We start from the raw sequence: 23,186 nt of genomic DNA, 5'->3' as shown, positions 1-23,186 counted from the left end.
TGCGTTAATAAAAATCAAAATACAAAAATGTAAATCTTGAAAAAAAACAAAAACATTCCTAACGATGATGTCACTGGTAGGCGGGTTCTGAAGTGTCCACGGCCCTCCTATGAGACACAGACAAAGTAGAAAAAATTACACAATTTTATCAGGAGCATTAGTGAGGACCTATTATTAGCCATGGTTCACATGACAGTCATGTTTCAGGGCTAGACCTATCATATGAAGATAGGTTGAAAATGGGTGAAGTTGTCCTTTAATGACCAAATTACAAACAAAAAGTATAGCATGCATTGCCATCACAGGTTCAACACTTTTTCTTGAGCTTTTGGGCCTGTGGGTCCCCGACTACCAGGAATCCATCACCAAGAAGAAAGCTCTCAGGGGAAACTTCTCCCTTCTGCAAAGAGCATTACTTGAAAATGACACACCAGGGCCACCGTAGAGGCTGGCTCACGTGACTCTGAAAATGTCAACATCGTTCGTGCACTCGACTTGTATCAGATGTTCCTCTAACGATATGTGCTTTTCGTTGCTTTAGCTTTATAGTTATGGAATGACGTGGTTTCTAAGAACATAATTGGACATATTAACTGTCACCGCACAGGTATGTAATGCTTCATGTCTGGACTAGAATGTGAATGTGCTCAGACAGTCAGAGGGAAGTGGCTACATTATAGCCTCTAGCATACAGCGACAGGTTACAGTAGGAACCGTGGTCAATATAATTGTTATTATACGACATGACATGGGTCTCATTTGTAAAGGAAATTTGTCAAACCTACTGGTGTACAGTGTGTCTGTCTATGTGCTGTTGTTGTTGTTACTGTCTCTCAACAGATAGGGCATGGTTGTCTAGCCCTGATATCATGACAGTCAAGCGTCATGTGAACCATGGCTAGACAGTCATGTATGATTTACAACCTGGTGTTTGCACTGTCTCCATTTATGGCCCGCCCCGTACAATCTACATAAACGTTCAGATTTAAAATATAAAGTGCTTACCCCATGGCCAAGGATGTTAGGGTAACATCGGCTCCTCAGAAGTACCCGTATCTTCTGTATTATTAAATAAAAAGCATTTTTATCCGATCTGTGGGCATTTTCTCCGTATTTTCTCCACGCTTTCAACTACGTGACCCTATCGGTTAGGAGGTGTATTGCACTCTGATACATTATAACTCTATGATGAAATGGCCATCGATCGGATTAAAATGCTTTTTATTGAACGATACGGAATTATACGGGTACTTCTGAGGGCCCGTACATAATTGTAACATCCGTGGCCATGGGGTAAGCACTTTATATTTGAAATCTGAACGTCAATGTAGATGTACGGGTCAAAAGGGGAGAAAGTGCAAACACTAGGTTGAAGTTCATCCATGACGGTCGTGACAAAACCATGGCTACTGTAGGTGTGATCAGACACACAGTGGTGGTAAAAGTACTCACATGTTTTACTTACTATAAGTATCTAAGTATTTTACATGGCAGTATCAATACTGCCATGTAAATACTTCTATTTAAAAATGTAAAATGTACTTGGATGTGAGCTTGAATTTTCAAATGGGCTGATTTATGTTTTGTAATAATAATCAAAATCTACAAAGTAATTAGTAACTAAAGTTTTCTAATAATTGTAGTGGAGTAAACATTGCAATATTTGTCTCTGAGATGTAGTGGAGTAGATGTAAAAGTATTGAAAATTGGAAATACTTTACACCACTGCGAGACACACTTCTCCATGTTCGAATGTACAGCAGCATGGATGGACTGATAGAGACGAGAATAAAGGACCAATTCAGTATTGATTTGAATGTTGCGTTTTATAGTTTTCACATACTGTACATTAAAGAGAATTGATATGCCATTCAAACCAAAGCCAAAATATGCCATTTGGAACTTATAATAAATCAAAAATATAGATTTTTCACACAACATAAACATTCAGATGGGTCCAAGTTTATTTCCTGTTGCAGTGTTTGTGAGCAGTAGCTGACAGGAAAATACATTTTGGAGCTTAAGCTGTTCCCTAGCAATGCAATTCAACTGACAAGGTCTATAGGTTTGTTTTAGTCCACTGTTTACAAACATAAAAAATTTAAACAAACCTTGCATCCACAAAATACTGCAAATACAGTTCAAAATCAGCCAGTTCTCTGTTGTATTTTAGTGTTAGATGGATCTATCAAGAGCTGAGTCATGCCCCGAACCCAACCCACAATCACCAAGGAGAAAGAAACACCCCAGAATAGCTGATATTTCGTACGTTGCACATATTCCATAACACAGAGTCACAGACATAGAACAGTCAGTTATCGCCCCGATGAAGGCCTTAACCGGTCGAAACATATTGGCATTTTCAAAGAATCAAATTTGTTTTAACTTTACTTCCTCTCCTCCAGATTCTTTGAGTGCTCGGTTCTCCTCTTCCTTTTTAAGTCTACATTCCCGCTGATCCTAAGCACCTCCAATACACGTATAAGACATTTTTTATCTCCTGTGACCACCCGCTTGGCCTCTGTGTTTTTTCACAGCTATAGAACACTTGATGCATTTTCGTGGTGGGATTCATTTGGCGACATTCTAATTTGTAGCGCTCTATGTGTATTCACCCAATAAATAATTGCTGCGACTTGGGGTCAGCTCTTGTCATCTAGTGTCATATTCATTTGAAGGATGTCCACTTTTCCACCAGATTACAAGTTGCAGCAATTACTTATTGGGTGATTATGCATAGAGCACTGCAAATTAGAATGCAGCAGAGATGAATCTCTCCACAAAAATGCATTGAGTTTTCTATGGCTGTGTTGCAATGTATGGAATGTAAGCCATTCTAGGGCTAGAGAAAATCAACATGTCTCGACTGCTCATTTGCTACCCTTTGTTTCATTGACTTCACTTTATGACAATGAATCATGATTTGCATAGTGAGCTTTTGCTTGTACTTAATTTTTATTGTCGGACATTAATTTCCTTTTGTCTGAAACATTACAGGATGGCTGTGTCCCACGCTGGCCAATCCTCCCTTATACACAGCCTGGCCAAGCTCCTCCGAAATGATGGTAAAGTGCTCAGTTTGAACATGATTGAGATGACAATATTTTGCTTGTGTACAAACCTTAAAAGCAAAAATCGTATTCATAAGATAGACATAAGACAGAGACCTGTACAGTATTTATATTAATGACATTACAAGCATTACATTAAATAGAAACATGAATGGAGTGTGTAATTTTTTTTTGTATTGGCTGAAGGGTATGAAAGACAGAATAGACGACTACATTCTCATTACGTTTTCTTTGCAAGAGACGGTTTGTAAATAATTTGTCTAAAAGCATGTCACATAGTTTAGGAACTGTAGCTTGGTAGTTAGCACACCAGGTGGTTAGGACATTAACCACATAATTATGATGACAATATCTTCCCCTCTGTGCACTTCTTCCCCTCTCTCTGTATCAGAGGAGATGTGGTTGTCTACACCGTCCCCAATGCCACAAGTAGGGTTTGGCAATGACAGGGACTTTATCCCATTTACTGTAGACCTGAGGCCGATTCTAAAAACGCCTTCTAAATCTTGACCTAGGTTTTCTGGAAAAACCTCAAATATTTATTCAAAAATGTAAAAAAAAAAATGATGTTGCCATATACTGTACATGGCAACAACTACCCCAAAAGGGGTTCCCCGATTTAAATCTATGGATGGACCAAATATTGATATTTGACACATTATTTTGCCTTTACGTGTTTAAAGACAACATTTTATTATTTTTGATTATAATCAAATAATAATTTATTTCATTTGTATTTCACTCACAAGGAATCTTAGAGTGTTAATATATCAGTGTAAACCACACATGCACACACCTTGGGACTCTCCAATATTTACAAAAAACTAGCTTTCACTACTCAAATCCACACTGAAGTGTAAGTCAGCATCTTAGTACCTTAGTTAAACAGATTGACTAGATGGTGGTTTTTTGTTTGGATATTGTAGGATGATGTGTAGTCTGCCATAAACACTGCTAACGTTATGAAATCGTGAGGTGGTGGATAAATGCTGAATTTTGGGGACTAGACAGTGCACCAGTGACACATAGTGGCTTATTTAGGCTACTGCCTTACTTTAGTATAACATTTTCTAAAATTCATTCACTAAGATAATATATGTCATATTGCACGGTTTGGTACATTGAATATATTCACACGGTGGCCATTTTGCTCATGCTGTACATGGGGTGGAATAATCCAGTAAGAGCGTTCATGCTCAGCATTACCTACCCTGGGTAAATAAAGGTAAAAAGAAAGCGAGTGGCTGTCGTGTGGGCATTAGCCGAGTTTCCCCCCCCCCATGTCTCTCTCTCATTCTCTCTCTCTCTCTCTCCCTCTCTCTCTCTGTCTGTCTGTCCCCCCCGCCCCCACCCAGGTGACACGGTGCTGGCTGGCAGTAGCACGTTGACCCTGCAGGCGACCAGCCTGCAGCAGATGACCCGGTTGTTTGAGCAGCATCTGCTGTCCCGTAGCCAGCAGCATGGCTTCCTGGCCCAGTCCTCTCACCCGGGGAACACGGTTTCGCTGCTGCAGCTGCAGTTCCTCTTCGACATGCTGCAGAAGACTGTCTCGTTCAAGGTGGGTGTATGGGGAGGGTCATGTGGCAGGTGTAGTGAGTGTGTGATGTAGCTCAAAGTGTTTTTTGTTCTTTAAATAATTGTGAAGTTGGTGTTGCGTTTAAAGTGCATGTGACTTGATTCTTTAACCCAGCTCATCAACCCACCGAGTGAAAGGCTTCAGTCAGTGGTGAAAATCTTCCCGTTCAAGTCTCTCAAGTGTTTGGAGGTATTATTATTATTATATCATATGTCGACCTATGGACCCCTGTCGTCAGATCTTCTTAACCCTTGTTGTATATGCAGTATATTACTGAAAATTTGTGTTCTTCCTAACTGTCTTTCTTTGTCTGTGTCTTTCCTGTTTTTTATACTTTTTCCCTGTCTGTCTGTAGTTGAAGCGTATCCCTCCTCACTGCCTGGAGGGCCTCAGAGGAGTCTACTCTCAACTGGAGGTCTTCACCTGCTCAAAAAGCCTCACTTCCCTGGAGGTATTGTCCTGTGTGCGTGCGTATGTACGTGGCGGGCATGTGATTGTGTAATTGTCTACAAGAAAGAGACGATAAAGGCTAAGTAGTGTGTATTTGTGCCTGTGTGTGTGCTTACATTCCAGGAGCTGTTGTCTCTTTGCGGTGGTGACCTGAGCTCTGCTCTGCCTTGGCTGGAGCTTCACACTCTCAACTTCAGCTACAACTATATTGTCTGCCTTGACCAGTCACTGGTGAGAGACAGAGACACACACACACACACACACACACACACACACACACACACACACACACACACACACACACACACACACACACACACACACACACACACACACACACACACACACACAGCTTGTAAACCTTTGGGGTTTCCAAAACAACTGTCCAACAACATTGTGGCCTCCCTGTCTAATATTTAGACTAAAATAGCTGTGCAGTTTGTTAACAAAGCTGCATAAATCTGGTGTTCATTGGCGAAGCCGTTCTACAGTTGTAGGTCAAATCTGGAGTGCATCATCCACCCACGGCCATGTTGACTAATGTGGTGACCGTCTACCTCCTTTGCCCAAATGGAAAGAACTAACTGTATAAATATTATTTCAACCTATAAGTGCAGAATTGCCTCACAAGAACAATGTTGGTGCAGCTGATAGATTCACTGAAAAAAAGTATGTATAGATTATCAACTATCCACTATATAACTTTCATTTTACTTTCACTTTTGCACGAAGGCCCTTGTGCACTAGTGACATGCATGAGGGGTTTGGCGGATGCACGCACCTTCATCATCATAACCTTTAGTTCATTTTCAATGTAGCCAAGATACAGAACACAGTAATCAACAGGAATAGATATTCATACAGCAACATAAAAATACATGAATCAGAAGACAGAAAGCACAAAAAAAAACTAAAATACTCCAAGAACTAGAACAGATATACCAAAATGTAATAATTAAATAAAGCAGTTACAATCCTGAACAAAAATGTTGGAAACCATTCCACCCTCCATCCACTAGTTCTATCAGAGATGGTCTGTCAGCTTCTACCTACTGTGCCTGTACTGTCATCCATCCATCAATCCATGATATTGAGCCATTCATTCATTTTCAACTGGGTAAGAAGAAGTCTCTCTCCTTTTTGTCTTACAGACTTTACTGAATGTCCTGAGGTCTTTGGATCTGAGCCACAACAAGATCCAGGAGTGTGCTGAGTTCCTGAAGGTAGGACTAGAATGGGCTCAGCGTTTTAATTTGGGTTTAATGACATCTCACGTGGGGGGTGGGAGGGGGGGTTTACTTGATCAGTAGTCTCTCAACTTCAAGTGAGCCTGTCTCTTCCAAAACCTTTAAATACCCCAGAGACAGTCTGATGAAATACTGCTTTGAACTGGAGAAGAAAAACATCCGCTGGAATAGCGGAACACCTCTTCAGAGCTGAAACTAGTTTGATAAATCAGGAGTCTGTGTTCAGGGAATTAGTGTTGAATGTTGGACAATTCCGAATGTCGACTTCCATTTCGGCCCAGCATTTAGCTAGCTCACAATATGACTATTTTGTTCCCCTGTATACTGTACATCACTACACAACAGAAACGGATGTGGGAAAATAAAAAACAGTATATGGGAAATTGAATGATAGGGATAGGCTGAAAACTCAACTATACAGTTGGGTTGACGGGTGCATTTGGAAACTGGGGGAGCCAGAGCGTCTGTCTTGAGAGTCTGCTTGATCAGAGAATGTGTGACGACAATTGAAATGCAACAGATCATTTTCATTGGGAGTGGATTTGAATATCTGTTTATTTTTCATTCCTTTGTCCATTCTTTTCATTCCATCTCACACACACTGTCTTGGCTCAGCCTCTGAGCGAGCTGGAACATCTGAACTTGGGTTATAACTGCCTCCAGAGGGCGCCAACGCTCAGCCTGAGTGCCAGGTATAAACTTCTCACGCTGATCCTCAGGTACAATGAGCTGGACACCATCAATGGTGAGACACACACACACACACACACACACACACACACACACACATTCATACCCAATGCATTATGTGTGCCGACAGCTCACTCCCCTCGCCCCCCCCCCCAGTCAGTCGCGGCTACAGACCTACTTCTTTACAAATGCTAAGAATGTCGTTTACACATCATGTTTAGACAGATGCTGGGTTTGGTGTTTACCTGGTATCCTAGTTACTTTGCAGCTCTTAGTTGTTTTCATTTGCACTTTTACGTGACCGTTTACCCTGTCAGTGTTGAGTGGGCATCACGGTAGTTCAGGCAGGCACGGAAGTCAAGCCCTTCCCACACGCGTGCGTACGTACACCCTCCAATCGCATTTGGCCACAATGCTAATGGTACAATCCACACAGTCTATTTAAGCACACAGACATGGCATGCTTGCACACATCGTTCTGGGCAGAGCCACATCACCAAATGTAATGCAGCAATAAATGGTTTCATCTGGTCGAGAGTGTCTTGACTGAACTCAGGCTCTTGCCATTTACTCCGATCTTGCATATTGTAAGTCACTCTGGTTAAGAGTGTCTGCTAAATGCCTAAATTGCAATTGTAGTTGAACGTCATTCTACATAGAACGGCAGGCATTTTGCAGCGTGGACACACGGAACGCACCATGAAGCATGGGGTCAGATTTTCACATATCTTCCTTGCAGCAGAACGATTGGATTCACTTTAAACAACAGCAAAATCCTCCTTTAACCACATGAACCCTAGCGTCCGTATTCTGGGCACGTCATAATAGGCGAACATTCTGCGAAAATAGCCGAACATTGAGCGAACATAGCCGATCTACAACCTCATAATGCGATGCGTTGTGAGCTTGTAGATCGACTAATTGACACACAACAACAAAGTATACAGGGTTTTATTGGACGAAAGCTGTGCTCCGCATTACATGAGTTTATGTAAACATCTGGGTACTGTCTCATGATGTAGGGGTGGAACAGCTGTCGTCCCTACAGCACTTGGACCTGGCCTACAATGTCCTCCTGGAGCATGCACAGCTCGCCCCTCTCTCTATGCTGCACTGCCTCAACACGGTGAGGACGCACACGCACACACAGAATAAAAAACTGATGCATTGATAAAATTGTAATTACCTTCCACGTGCTATCTCTAGGGATAATAGAGACGGTGTGAGCATAATGGGTATAGAATACTATACTGCCATATCACCCATGCACGTGTACTGTATTTGTACACTCGATGTATGGGTGTGATATCACACACCCTAATCTCTCAAGACAGATTCCGGGAAGTCTACGCATTTCTTTTCTTCTCTTTGCCAATGGGTTCCCAGATTGCTCACCCACACATGTTAGTTTTGTGACTCGTTGGCAGCACATGTGCTTTTCCCTTGTCTCTGATGCTCCCAAAAGACCATTGATGTTGTACAGTTACCATAGCTACTCAGGATTTGTTTATGTCACATTTGTGTTGTCTTCCAGCTGAACCTTGAGGGAAACCCGCTGTACTTCCAGAAGAATCATCGAAAATGTACGGTCCGACACCTGTCCCCTAAAGCTGCCTACCTCAGAGTGAGTCTACTACTAATGCCAATACTGCTGCTACAACTTTTACTACTTCTTATTAGTTAAGCCGCAAAGCCATTGCAAAACAATTGTAATGAGGCTGTTTTGTCACTCTTTGTCACTTTGTGACTCAATACACTGTATCATCATCAGATCACAACACAAGGCTGTGGAACTTGATATATTACATCTTTAACTCAGTATCTGACATTAGGTGCAGTTTGGTGGTCAAAAGGTCAAGAAGGTCAATAATTGATTAAGACATTGTCATCCATAACGTCTGAACTATTCAATGTATAAGGATGAAACTGGGTGCATTTGAAAGCTCGCCTCAAGCCGTTTCACTTCCCTGCATTACGTTTCCTACATGGCGCAAGATAACGATGTAAATTGAGGTTGATGCTTGGCATTTGATGGTTCAACTGTGAACACCTCTGCTGTAGGTTAGAGCACTGCTACTGCTGCTATAACTGTATAATACAGCTTAGTTTTGGACAAAAAAAACATAAAACACAAAAACAAAGTTTCAACTGGAGGAGATGTTCAAAAACATCAAACATTATTGTCCTGCATAATACTTTTATCTTTTACAGGTTAAACTTGACGGAATTCTACTGTCATCATCAGAGTTGTCCGTGAGTATTACATTCAACTTCTGCCCCAACTCTCTTGCCTGGTATCATATACCTAGCAATTTGTTTGACTTTGTAAAGAGCAGATTTATAGCTGATTCTATAATCTATGCGCATACTGCATAATCATGTTTATGCATCAGTGGATATCTTCGGACAGTAGCAAGCTGCATCTCAGAGTCCAGCTCTGTTTGGGTACTGTGAATCACTGGTTCTCTAACGTTTTTATATCAAGGACACCTAAATTATTTGACCGCGGACCCCCATCTGAAAATATTGTGTGCTAAGGAGGACCCCCATACAAGATTTGTGTTGTTAAAATCTTTCAAAAATAGTCCAAATTTTGATTCTATATTATGAATTGATTTAGCTGGGGACCCCCTATAACCCCCTCAAGGACCCCACTTTGAGAACCACTGGCGTGAATGACATCAGACCACTCCCCTTCCACAGGTTCTACCCAAACGGGGGCAGCTGATTGGCCAAGCACAGACCTCTCCCCCAGTCCACCCCCCGGTGGCCGAGCGGAGCAACCAGGACATGTCCAGCGGTGCCGGGGAGCTGAGCGACAGCGTGTCAGTCGGGGAAGTGGGCGTCACGCGTATTCGCAAGAGGAAATCCAGGGTAAGGTAGCCGTTCTCAAAGGATTGATGGAGACTAATTACGTAGCTTGCTGTTCACCTATCCATCTTCTTGGGTACATGCTTGCAGCTGACCGGATGGTCCATCGACCATAATAACCGCAACGTCCCCGGTTCGATTCCGGCTCTAGACCTGTGTTGCGTGTCATTCCACATCTCTGCCCTCACAAGATATCCTGTCTCTATGCAACATCCTGTCTGAATAAAACTAAAACATCTTAATCAATCTCATCAACTATTTATGATGCTCTTACCACATACTGTACCACATTGTTCATCATCATCCACTCAGCACCAGAATTTAAAACCATCTTACCTTTCTGCACTCTAACCTCACTCTCCTTCTCTGCTCACTGTCCTGTTCAAATAGCTCAGAAACGTATTAAAACAATGAAAGTATATATATATATATGTGTGTGTGTGTGTGTGTGTGTGTGTATATGTATGGGCTGTTCAATTCATCAAAATAGATAAATACATGCATATACAATTGATAAATATTAAAAGGATTCTATTTGCTGTGGGTATGGTGGTATGCCTCTGCTTTTGATATCCCCCCTCTGGTAATTTTTTTTTTTTACGTGGGTGGGGATATCTTTTATCCCTGCTTCTGGTCAGACTGAATTTAATGCCTTTCTTTTTGGGAAATGTAGAACTTTGTTTTAATTAAAAAATGGCAATATATAGCAGAAATACAAGCTCACAACTCATCACATTCATGACGCATTGTGAGCTTGTGGATCTGCTTTTTTTTTTGTTATTTGTCGTATGAAGAAGTGTATAATTTCCAACACCCACAGAGCTCATGTTCTCATCAGAGACATATAATTGAGGTTTTGAAATGTGATCCTTCCATGTGTGTTTCAGAGTAAGGTGAAGGTGAGGCGAGCCAGCATTTCAGAGCCCAGTGACACTGATTACGAACCCAGAATGCGCAGCACAATATGCGGTAAGTGACATCTGCTACCTGCACCACCCACACTGGATTTATTTATTCGTATGAAATGTGGTGCCTGTCATTTCATTCACACTTTAACTTATTCACTGCCAGAGTTTTTCAGAGCAGTCTGCAGCCAGTGCCAGCGTTCTTGAGCATTTTTTTACTAACCTTTCAAGAGCCACAGAATATTTCGCTCCAGGACGATCGACACACCGAGTGTCGCAAAAGACGGAGGAGTGTCTCTGCTTCCATCGGGGAAAAAAGTGGGTCCCTCCGTTCTTTAGTTATTGGCTGTTGAATATATCTTGTTCTTGCCAAAAACGCTGAAAAACGCTGAAAAAAACGAGAAAGCAGAGAATTTTTTTCTTTTTCTAAATCCTTTAACATTAGATCGGACAGGGCTGGGTTTGTTGTGATCACGTTATTTCGGGTATACTCTTCTCCGGAAGTCATAGGATCACTCATAGGTTGGCGAAGAGCGCCAAATACATGTATAAGCATTGTGAGCTTATACATCTGCTATGAAGCTAATATTTGGGGGCGGGGAAATAAAGATTCAAATTTGCCCAAAATATAGACATCAGGGTTAACACATTCACTGCCAGGTATTATTTAATTCATTAATTTTTTTACCTTGTTTGTTGCTATCGCCCGTTGAAAATGGCTTGTTTTCACAACAACAACAAAAAATAATCCGAGCTAGATGTGTTTTTCTACAAATCCTAATATAGGAGAGGACGTCACATCCGTCCATTCCTTCTATCAGAGTCGAGGGATCATTCCTAAGTTGCGTTAGAGCACCCTCTTTTTTTTTTTTTAAAGACGGAGATCTCCGTCAATGGTGGTGAACGGTTGGATTTGAAATGACGGAGATCTCCGTCCTTGGCAGTGAAGGTTGTGGTTAAAATGTAAAAAGAATAATGAAAACCAAATGTCCTTCCAGATATCGTCCTCCCACATCAGAAGGAGATCGAACGCATGGACAGTTTCAGAGAGCAGCTGGGTGAAGACTGGCTCCGGTACCAGACTCACCTGGACGGGCCGTCAGTCACCCCTCCTCCACCCCTCACCAACGGCCACAGCCCCCACGCCGGCCCAGAGCAGGCCTCTCCGGGGACCCTGGAGGTAGGCCTGTCACAATTATTACATAATCGGCAAATTCGCAATTATTTGAGATAATCGCGATTATTTTTGCATGTTGATTATTATTTTTTTAATAGTGGAAATAGCATTTTGTTTTGTATATTTATGTTATTTGTCTGTATCCGCCCTGTGCAACTTCAAAGCCTAAAAAGCCAAAACAGAAATTTAATTTTGATTCGTATATTATTATGTTCCAGTGTTCCAACGACACAAAGCACATTTCAATCGTTGATCGCAATTATTTTGCGTGACAGTTAATCGTCATGTATGTAACATTTCGTAATACTTGGAGGTACCGGAGGTCCTCCCCCAGCCGCTGCTGTCCTCCGAGCCCCGGCTGGACCAGACCTCGTCGGACGGGGGGGACGCAGACCAGGAGATGGAGTCCACCCTGCAGTGGCCCGGACAGAGCCCGGGGCACACCGAGTCCACCTTGGAGAGCAGTGTGTTGGACAGCCTGGGGACGGGTAGGCCTGTCCACAATTATTACATAATCGCCGAAATCGCAATTATTTGAGATAATCGCGATTATTTGAGATAATCGAAATAATTTTAGAAAATTTTCTGTACGTTTCAGAAATACTGGAAATAGCAGATCGGCTATTTCCACTATTTTGTAACAGATTTTGAGTATAAAACATTAATTATTTTGGCCATAATTCGAGGCATTATTGATTTTTCCTAAAAAAAAATATTTTGATTATTATTGGTATTGGTCATTGTCAGTCATTTCTTTGTGTGTATATAAGTTTTTTGTCATATCTACCCTGTCCAACTTTTGTGTACAAGGCCTAAAAGCCACACAATTAAATAGTTAATCGCAATTATTTGATTATTTCATATGTCATAATTGTGACAACCCTAGGGTCGGGACGGGGACGAGAGGCGGGGGAGTCTTCTCCAGGACTGGAGGTGTTGTCGGAGACACAGGGCCGCACTAGGCTCGAGAGCGGGAACGCCAGAGACGAAGACGAGGAAGAGGAGCTCGGAGGTGAGAGGAGAGGAGAGGAGGGGCGGTAAAATCAGGGAGAAATTAGAATTTTGTCAGGCTTTATTTATCCCAGGAAGATATTGTTATCTGATTATTGTTATCTGTGATTGGCTGTCAGTGTTACTATCATTCATCAAAATCGATCTGAAAGTGATCCCAACGATATTGTTCTCCACATTGTCGTTATGGTTTTGCTGTGGACTCTGACATCCACTGAGGTAGACCATTATAAAACATTTATAGTTACGGTAATGTTATACTGTAGTTACTCTTATTGTTGTGGACAGCCCTTTAGTGTGGAGAAATGTAAAGGGCCACTCGGGTGATTTTTAAACTGAACTGTGTTGTGAAGAGGACATGTGAAAATCTGATCAAATTTCCCAGCGCTCGCTCTAAAAAGCTCTGGAGATCCTCTGACAGCCTTACATAAGACACGCCATTCAGTACAGGCTGGCAGAGTTGGATTCGGGTTAAAAATGGGTTAGGCGAGACGTATTGACATTCTTTTCTCTCCCTTTTCTCCCCAACTCCACCCACGTTCTCTCAGTGGACCTGTGTCACCCCTTGCTGGTTGGGGTGTTAACAGACATGAAGGTGGATGGCGGGGGGAAGCTGCAGGGTGGTGGCGGCGGCAGGAGGGAGGTGTTTCTGCGGGTCAAACAGGGCTTCCTGTTGGAGGTGGACATGCAGCGAGGCCTAGAGAGGAGCCGCCTGGAGCTAACCAGCCTGGTCCGCGTGGAGGCATCACAGGCTGCCTGGATGCATGGGGTGAGAGAGAGAGAGAGGAGGACAGAGTACTCGACCCCAGTACTCGAGTCAAAGTATATATACCCCTGGTCAAATATTACTCAACTACAAGCGAAAGTTGCTCGGTCAAATTTGTACTTGAATTAAAGTACTGGAGTACTTGCTTTTAAAAATTCGTAAGTATTCAAAAGTACATGCATGTAAGAATACTTAATTGTTCAAAAGTACTAATTTCTAAGGACATTTTCCTTTTAATATCAATGCATTGCTGTATTGAAATTTTACATTTTCCAAAAAACGAATTGTAAGATTGAAATGGGATGAGGATAGAAGGAGGGAAGGAAGGACGGAGAAAAGGGACGAGGAGAATGAGAGGCCTGGAGGAGATGAAGAAGAAGTGGGAAGGAAGAGGGGAGGGAAGTCAGAAGAGGAGAAAGGTGACTGAAGGGGGGTGGAGGAGAGTAATGAAGCCTGCCACTTTATTACTGTCACTTTTTTTACTGTTTCATTCTTTGTCCCTCTCGCTGTCTGTCTCCCTGTGTCTCTATCTGTCTCTCTTCTATGTCTTTCTTTCTCTGTCTGTCTTTTTCTATCTCTCTCTCTCTGTCTGTTTTTCTGTCTGTCTGTCTCTCTCAGGATGAAGAGAAGATGCTTCCAATGGTTCATCTGCAGTTTGACTACATCAGCAGAGAGAAGAGAGGAAGGAGCTACGTTATGCTGGACGACGACCCACAGCAAGCACTGCAGGTTTACACGCATGCACACACTCGCGCACACACACACACACACACTCACACGCGACCCTGGTGAACCCGCCACCTCTGACTCTGTACTGTACCAGTCTGTTCTTGCTAACCATACCTACCGTTCCTTGATTCAGGAGAACGCCTAATCCCTACTGCATTCATGTTGCTACCAACTATGTGCAGGTTCTAGCTGAACCCCTGTGACTCAGACCTGAGATGAAGCCCATCAAGAAGGATGACAGATTATTATTGTTAGCTTTCAGTTTAAACGCACATTGTTGTTGCGTAGGTTGGACAAGCCCAAGTACTTCAGTTCAACTTTGCTTTGTCAGAACCAGCTATTCTGGTGAACGGGGAAAAATACAGAAGAATACAGCTATATCAAGGTATCTTCCTGAATTGTATATTTAGGCAAGCTTGAGAAAATTATCAAATACTGGACATTCTTAAACAAATATCATATTTGTAACTTTATTACAGCACCATAAATAATATATCATATTATTATATTATATTACAGACATATAAGGGTCTGTTTGGTTCCTTAGTGTTATCCCCATTTAGCTGGGGAACCCCCTTAAGGACCCCTGGGGGTCTCCTGGCATTAAGAACCAGTGGTTTCTCAACCCCACCAAGGGGTCCTTGGTGGGGTACCAGGGGGTCCCCAGCAAAATTAGTTAATAAAGCGTCACAATTATTTTAACCACTTTATCCATATTTTATACTTTGGCTATTCAAAAATAGCAGATATGCAAGTTCATAGCACAGCACCAAGTGCCGCGCTATGAACTTGTAGATCTGCTATTTTTGAAAAATCTCGAAAAGTGTGCAAATCTTTAAATCTTTTTTTAAAAGGCGAACATTTTGAACTCAAATCTTTGCTTCTGGCGGTCCCTGGCACAACATCATTTCAGGTGGGGGTCAGCGGCCAAATACATATCAATTTGGGGGTCCTTGGCACGAAAACATTTGAGAACCAGTGGTTTAAGCAACTCAAATCACGACCCCAATGTCCCACTCCATGGACAGGCTCTGGTTGACGTGCTGTCCCCCCTGGTGGAGGAAAAGAAGCAGCTCGTCTCCGAGCAGCAGCCCAGCCGCCAGCTCCATCTGCAGTGCCTCCGCTGCAAGTCAGAGTTCACGCTCCAAAGAGAGGGCTTTGAGGGGGTGAACGGAGGGAGAGCTCAGAGGAAAGGGCCTATGAGACTACCAGAGGGGCTATCAGAAGAGCTGGACAGTGAGGCTGGGATGTGGGACCAGCAGGGACAGGATGGCGAAGGTGAGAGCATTATTTAAGGAGTATGTGTGTATATTATATACATTATGCCTGCCGGGTACACTGTGGCAGTATGTTAATAGAATAGAACTAGCAGTTCTGCAGTGGTTGGAGGCAGGCGCGTATCGTCATTGGGGCCAACGAAGCCATGGCCCGGTCTGTAAACCCAGCTTGTCCCTGTGTAGGGGCAAGATCCAGGGGGAAAAAACTAAAAATCAACATTATCAGCCCCTCACCCTATTCTGTTGTAGCCGACCACAGAAAGTCGCTTTTGTTTTCAAATGGGGCTCATTTGCATTCGGCCGAATTGTTAATGAGTGGCCATTAAAAACCAGTTTAGCCGTCAAACCGGTTCTGGCCCGGTTCTGGCCCGGTCAACGTTAGAATCCACCAAACGCCACTGGTTGGAGGTGGTCTCTCTACTCTTCCATTGAGAAATTTAGACCCTGCCCTGTTGTCGGATAGGACACCTACTGGTTGATACGTAGTACTACCTGGAGGTCATAAGCACAACATTTCCCCTGGCCAAATGGGGATTCCGTCTTGAAAGAGCCGTAGAGGCGACACATTTTTATTTATTAGCGGGATAAACCCCTGTTGTCTTACAATACAAGAATTATACTTCAATGGACAGTCAACCATTGAAGTACGTTATAATAGCAAACAAAGGAATCGCACACATGCAAGAAGCCAAAATCTTGCTTGAGGGAACAACAAAAGACAACAGCAACAAACAATGACAGATATTAACAGCAAGTACGGCAACATTGGATCAAAAGTTACTCGAAAAACTAAACCAGAAATATAGACTACAGAGCATTAGAAGCAAGAGCAATTGCTTTCCAGATACAAAGTAGTTAGTAGTTTTGAACAGACAATCAGGTTATGGAACCTACAGCCAGTGTGGAGGCAAGATATTCCACTCAGATGGAGCCTTACAAAACTATACATGGTAAACTAACAGAACAGACAAGAAAAGCTGATCTGAATGCATTTGTTTGTCAGTCTTATGCCTACAGTGTACAGTATCTGCCTGACATTTTACCTTTACTGTTTAATTAGGATTTTCAACCTCTAATCCATTCTAGAATCTATGTTACCTTCGTCAGTCAAATCAGCTTTATATTCAGAAGTTACAGGCAAATGCTTTAAATGGCAAATTTGCCCATAACCAGTTTGAACTTGAAAACTGCAACACCTTATTCCCTGCTCGCTCTCGCTGTGCGGGGGACAGGATAATCTCATTAATCTTCCACCTTACTTCTAATTTGTGCAATTTATTATAAGCTCTAAAGTGCTGGAAATCATTTCAAATGAATAACATACTTGAATCCTGATGGTAATAAAGAGTTTTTAATAAAACATGATGCTGATCCACGGTGAAAAGTATATTACTCAATAATACTAATCCTGTAGGGTTTTTGTTAGAGAACAGTACAGAGTGGGCGCTGTAAATGGCGATTTAACTGCTATAGAAGTTAATGACTACAACATCCAGGTTTTACTGAGTGGAAGGAATGAGAAATATTTATTAATTTGGAATACAGTTTGTAGCTGCATTACGAGACCTACAAAACTGTATTGTACGTGTATGTGATAATAATGAACACCATTGTAGCCATTATAGAGCAACAAGGACCAGAGACTGATATCCAATAAGGTGCCTGCAAAGAGACACAAATTTGCATTATGGGTAACATAGGAAATCATCCATCTCTTCATGGTTCCGTAAATGTCCTTGGTGTTCACTTGATTGATTTGAATACGTTATTAACAAGTTTGTTAACAGTACAGGTAGTACAGTCAAAGGTTATGCTTAAAGGAAAACGTTTCCATTGTGGTCCATTGTATTCAATTAATCAGAACTTGCCTTCAGTTTTACATGTGATGTGTTTAGTCAGAGAATCCCACAGCCTCTGTTCACGGTCATGATGTTGAAAAGCCTTTTTCTTCCATTTGATTCACGCCCTTTCATTGAACTGTAGATGAGACGCACCTGCCCCCATCAGTCATCCTTTAAGTTGTCTTTTTTCTGATTATAAAGCGTGGGGTGGGCTTATACAAACTGAGTCAACAACGTGACAAAAAATTATTTGCGTTTTAAGCGCTTCAGAAAAAGTTAAGTACTAAAAGTATATACTTCCTCTTACGACGATCTAAACAATCTACTGTATGCTATTTTAGAAAATGTTTAAATGCCCAAAATAAGGTCGCCAGGGTTAAAGTGGTTAATCAAAATCACTGTCAGTCTTAAACCTCTCCCTAGTTGTTACTAATCTGAGAATACAAGGCAGTATTGACTCAAGCGAAAGCTAAACTCACAAAATAAGACCACGCTTCGTTGAAAAAGACCTGCTTTGTCAAATGACGTCGAGGCTCTTTCGTAACTACTCTTCGTAACTACAGCCCCGTGCCTGACAGCAGGCGTGGGGCTTGATATTTATCCCAAAACAAATGGGGTTTCGTAAGAGGCTTATATGAAGAATCACTAAGGGATCCCTGCCATCTTTTTTTTTTCTTCCTTTGAGCTTCTACCTCTATAATCTCCAGGAGACAGATAGGCCCTTAGCTCAAGCAGCCACCTCCCATAATACAGCGTCCAAACCTGACATTAAGACCTGTTCCCACATGCTGCGGCCGGGGTCGTGTAGGCCTTTGTCAAACAGATGTTTTGAGGGGTTTGATTTTGTCTGTGCGTTCGGCCTCACCGCTGAGCTCAATAGGAGAGACATCTCATATCCTTTTCATTTGTTTGCACATGCCTGAACAAAGCCGTGCTATAAAGAATGTTTTAGGGAATCACATAGCCTGCAGCTAAACATTATGACTGTTATTATTGCTGGGAATCTCTTAAAATAATTAAACGTCTGCATTCATTTGAAATGGAGTGTCTGAAATGTCTTTTATTTTTCATGTTTATTACAATTACAGACTAGACTAGATATTTTGACACAAGATTTTTTTTTTTAATTATTATTATTATTTGATAAGAACAGCACAACGCTAAAAACAAATTATATATATATTTTTTAAAGGTTGTAAGCTTACAGACATCGTTAGTTGAAAAAGAGCAGAGCTTTTTTACATTCCAAATTTTACAAATATCAATGTCCAAAACATGCACGTTGTAAACAACCACATTATGCGTTCGGTTTTGTGTTTGTTTAGAGAGTAGCATGATGTGCCCAGAGTGTGGTAGCGATCATGTGGTTCAGCTGGACGGCCAATCGGCTCCCTCCACCAGCACGCCTAACCACCGGTCCTCAGGACAGGGCGCCAGGGACGCACCGTTCAGCCGCGACCGTGTCGATCACATCCCCTATCAGGTCTGTCTGCAACGCTAGTCTCCTATTTTTAGAGGGTTAACCATGTGAAACCTAGTGTCCCTATTCTGGGGTGAACAAAGCTGATCTACAAGCTCACAATGCTCCTCTCCTCTCCTCTCCAAGGATCATTCCACAGACAACCCGTCATCTAGAGATGCTAGCCTCAGTTGCAGCCCTGTCCTGGAAGCCGCCACCACAGAGGACCCCAGCTCCGGCTTCGTCACTGCCCAGGGAACCTCCTTCTTCGTCGGGGAAAGCGAGGGTGACACTTGGGCCGACCGCGGCCTCGCTTCCAGCAAGGAAGGTCGGAGTAAAGAGGAGCTGTCTGGGAGCTACAACTACACCGATGCTAGCTCTACCCCTCCAGGATGCCAAGGCCAGGCTCAAGCCCCGCACGGAGGACGACCCAGTCCTGGAGGTGGGTTGTTGTTCTCCATCTGAGAGTTTCACGTCCAGGGTCCAGGGTCCATGCACAACTGTGGTGGAGACTGTGGAAAAGTATGGGCGGTGGTTTTATGATTCACAGTTCTCTAAATGTGTGGAAATAGAAACAGAATTCATAGGATGCTTGAGGAAATTCATCACAATTACTTTACCCTAACTGGAGAGATGATTGTATATGTATTGTTCACCTATTACGTCACGCCTAGAATAGGGACGCTAGGGTTCATGTGATTAATATTCATTAGTGTCATTAAACTCAAACCAAGCTAATCTTAACCAAATCCTCTCCAGAGATGATAGTATGTATGAGATTCACTGGTGTACCACAGTTCATATGACTAATGTGAAATTGAGATAAATTGCAGTCTTAACTAGCGGTCATAGATCGGGAAATGGTTGGAAAGCACACAAACCCTGATGGCTCCGTTTCTCTGATGGTATCCCATTTCCAAAACCAAACCCAAACCACAGTAACAACAGTAAGAGTAAGAGTCACCTCTGATCGGACGGGGCACCAAGGAATGAGCAGACAACAGACGATAGGGGCATGAAAAAAATCTCTTCTCTTTTATTCTAGTCTCCATGGCAGTGTCATGTAAAAAAAAACATGCCCCACATCATCAACTCCCACTGAATAATTTTTCTTTTTTTTGGCAGATTGACAGAGTGCCCTCATTGTTACGCAGAAGCCAGCATTTTGTCTTTTGTTTTAAAAGAGCAATTGCTGTCTGCAGAAGTGTGCATCATTCAGTCTTTGTACAGATCGCTAGCTGTTGGACGGAAACCTTGTCTCCATATTTCAATAAATTAATGCCCTATTTATACTTAGACGTATGACAGTGTCATGCAAAAGTAGCGAAAATCTGATCTACGAGCTTGTGAGCTTATAGATCTGCCATTTAAAGAAACAAGAGGTTTGGGCACTACGCGACCCTCACACCTATGTTGCACCGCTGATCAGACCGATATGCCCATATATGGAGATCTCTGTATCTGTCTGTCCTTGTCCCTTTAAAGCCAATATATGGAGATCCCTGGTGTCATCAATATATGCCCATATATGGGCTTGCCCCCTTTGGTGCCCATACAGTATATGGAGATTGTTCTAGAGCTCCATGGAGCTGACGGATTTGTTTGCGCCTGATGCCATGACGACACATTGAGGTTAGACAACACACTCCATATATGGGCGTAGCCGATCTGGGAACCCATCTGCAAAAAAAGGGGGGAAATAGTGACATGAGCGCGATGACGTGTATATGGAGCTGACTGATTTGTTTGCGCCTGATACCATGACGATACATTGAGGTTAGACAACACACTCCATATTTGGACGTAGCTGCATTTGGAACTCCTTATATGGTTATGGCTGAGTCATAGTGACATGAACTGCCCTCCCATTAGCCTATTTGCCAGACCCAGGGGGTCGGCCTACATGAGGCTTTGTCGGTCGGTCTGTCCCTTTTTTCCTACCTGTCTGTCCCTCTTTTCCTACCTGTCCCTCTTTTTGGTTGGCCAAGGTTCGCGTGACGTAGTGCTCTGATCTTCAGATTTCAACCACTAGGGGTCTGGCAGTGCTCCGAGGAGCACTTTTTCTAGTTTAATATAAGGATAGGATAGGAATGCCACGTTGAAAGTGGTTAAGTCTAGTTTTATAAAAAAGTAACCAATGAAAAGTATTGACAATAGATTGTGTCTAGATAATAACTCAATTGGATCCATTGCAACACAGGTTGAATTTCCTGAAAAGTTACCGTTTTGGACTTACAAACCTTCTTGAAAGTGCTCTTATGCATGTGTGTGCACAATATACAGTACAGTACATGCATGCATGTACGTTTCACCTTGTGAAAGAACAGAAACACTTGTCTGAGGGTTCAAGCGCCTGGACGTTCAGCCCCTGTTTCCACTCTCCTCAGATGAAAAGACATGAGGTTTTGCCGTGGCCTCTGCCTGGTCCCATCACTCTCAATCCAGTTCAGTCGTTTATAAGGGCTCACAATGCAGTAACATCCCATGTAGCTGTTCACAATTCACCGCAGGGTTTATTGCTCCGAAATGTTCTCCCATTTAATGGCCATAGGCTGTGGCTGCAGTAAAAATGAATGTTAGTCAGGTTTCAGGCCAGGCCACGGGTATAGCCTCTCATCGCCAAGGAACAGTAGTTTGATAACTTAGCGAATGGAGAAATGGAGAACATTTCTAATATGATACAAATGTGAGGATTAGACATTTTGACAACAGGGATACAGAAGACAAATCCCAAATGTTTTATTCAGTTGGAGTAAATTCATGTCCTTCGACAGTGGTCACTGTCTGTTTGTTTGTCTATCTGTCATAACACTAACTCAAGACACGTTTAATCGAACTTGGGAGATGAGTTGAGGGTGCGGTCAGGACCTTCGCTCTTAATCTTTTTGTTAGTTTTTTTTAGTGTTGTTTGCTTTGCTTTCAAATCGGTCAAAGGTCACAGTGCAAGGTCAAAGTTTAGCAATAGCTTGAGGCACAGCAGCGTGTCTCTGTGTGTCTATATTTTCCGAAGAGTTTTGTTTTTGCCGAGCATTGATTTATGGAACTGTCAGAGCTGTAGCTGTTCTCTCGGGTAGAGTCCTAGACCACCGATTACTGAAGTTTTTACACATATTTTGTCAAAAAGTGTAACATTTTCTAATCAATTTGAAAAATAATTATAATAAATAAAGTTTTGATTAAAGATTTGATTCCATTTGAGAACAGTGAACTTATAAGCATTATTTATTTTTATATACAAAATAAACAAACTTTTTGATAGATACAAAATAAACACTGAAGCTGAACTTTATTTTATTTAACCACTCATAAATGTTCCAAAATAGCAGATCTGGATCTGTTATTTTGAACATTTTGGAAAACCGTTGAAAGTTTTATGACATGCCAGGCTGAAAGTGGTTAAGAATAGGCACACATTGGCTGCATAATTGCAATGTAATAAAACTGGACAAAACCTACTCTGGGGTGTGTGTTTTTTTTAGATTTGGACCTGCTGTCTGAGGACTATGAGGGAGTGGACCACCGCCTGAAGCTCTTCCTGGACGTGGAGGTCTTCGAGGAGGAAGAGGAGCTGCACTCCTTCCTCAAGGTAAGACGACCATGAGCCTACTGCAGAAGTCAGAATGCGTCGTTTATTTCTATTTCTTCGCGGCATCTTGCCATTGGTGGTAACTTGGTTAACTTGGTTACCACCAATGATTTTATTCACGTGCACAGGGAAATGGGAAATGGTATCCCAAAGCCTCCTTTGCACTAGCGACTCACACCGGTTGGTCAAAGGCGGTTATCAGCAGTGCTACGTCCTGTTGAAGCTCCACACTGGCATGTGAATCAATGTGTATCCAAGGAGGCAAGTGCTTTCAATACCAACCCTACAAATGTCCAACCAGTCCAAAGACCAGTGACAAGACTACACACACTGTGTGGGGAATTTGGGAATTGGCATAACAACTAAAATTGGGGAAAAAGACAAAAGAACCAGTGTTCTGTTCAATGATCTATTCATCCAGCCACACAAGAACCCAAGGTTCAAACTCAGTAACATGTTTTGATGGCCGTGTCGTGTTTGTTGATATGTGGGAAAAAAACATAACTTTTGAACATCTTCCCGGTGGCCAA

General features: G+C 42.4%; 1 protein-coding gene across 1 annotated transcript in view; it reads left to right on the top strand.

The window, feature by feature from the left end:
- Positions 1-466: 466 nt before the first annotated feature.
- Positions 467-23,186, top strand: part of stk11ip (serine/threonine kinase 11 interacting protein) — a 55,943-nt gene continuing 33,223 nt past the window's right edge. The window contains exons 1-22 of the mRNA XM_080422972.1: positions 467-607; positions 2,998-3,065; positions 4,427-4,629; positions 4,762-4,836; positions 5,003-5,098; positions 5,221-5,328; positions 6,249-6,320; positions 6,960-7,089; positions 8,057-8,160; positions 8,569-8,658; positions 9,246-9,287; positions 9,738-9,908; positions 10,793-10,874; positions 11,809-11,990; positions 12,301-12,475; positions 12,874-12,999; positions 13,547-13,767; positions 14,383-14,493; positions 15,522-15,771; positions 18,937-19,094; positions 19,218-19,512; positions 22,550-22,656. Of these exons, the coding sequence (XP_080279098.1) occupies positions 2,999-3,065; positions 4,427-4,629; positions 4,762-4,836; positions 5,003-5,098; positions 5,221-5,328; positions 6,249-6,320; positions 6,960-7,089; positions 8,057-8,160; positions 8,569-8,658; positions 9,246-9,287; positions 9,738-9,908; positions 10,793-10,874; positions 11,809-11,990; positions 12,301-12,475; positions 12,874-12,999; positions 13,547-13,767; positions 14,383-14,493; positions 15,522-15,771; positions 18,937-19,094; positions 19,218-19,512; positions 22,550-22,656 (2,865 nt within the window). The 5' untranslated portion in view covers positions 467-607; position 2,998. The remainder of the gene's footprint in view (positions 608-2,997; positions 3,066-4,426; positions 4,630-4,761; positions 4,837-5,002; positions 5,099-5,220; positions 5,329-6,248; positions 6,321-6,959; positions 7,090-8,056; positions 8,161-8,568; positions 8,659-9,245; positions 9,288-9,737; positions 9,909-10,792; positions 10,875-11,808; positions 11,991-12,300; positions 12,476-12,873; positions 13,000-13,546; positions 13,768-14,382; positions 14,494-15,521; positions 15,772-18,936; positions 19,095-19,217; positions 19,513-22,549; positions 22,657-23,186) is intronic.

Source organism: Gymnoscopelus braueri (genome assembly GCF_963280865.1).
Source record: "Gymnoscopelus braueri genome assembly, chromosome: 24".
Classification (NCBI taxonomy): Eukaryota; Metazoa; Chordata; class Actinopteri; order Myctophiformes; family Myctophidae; genus Gymnoscopelus; species Gymnoscopelus braueri.
This window is presented reverse-complemented; position numbering and strand designations above follow the sequence as displayed.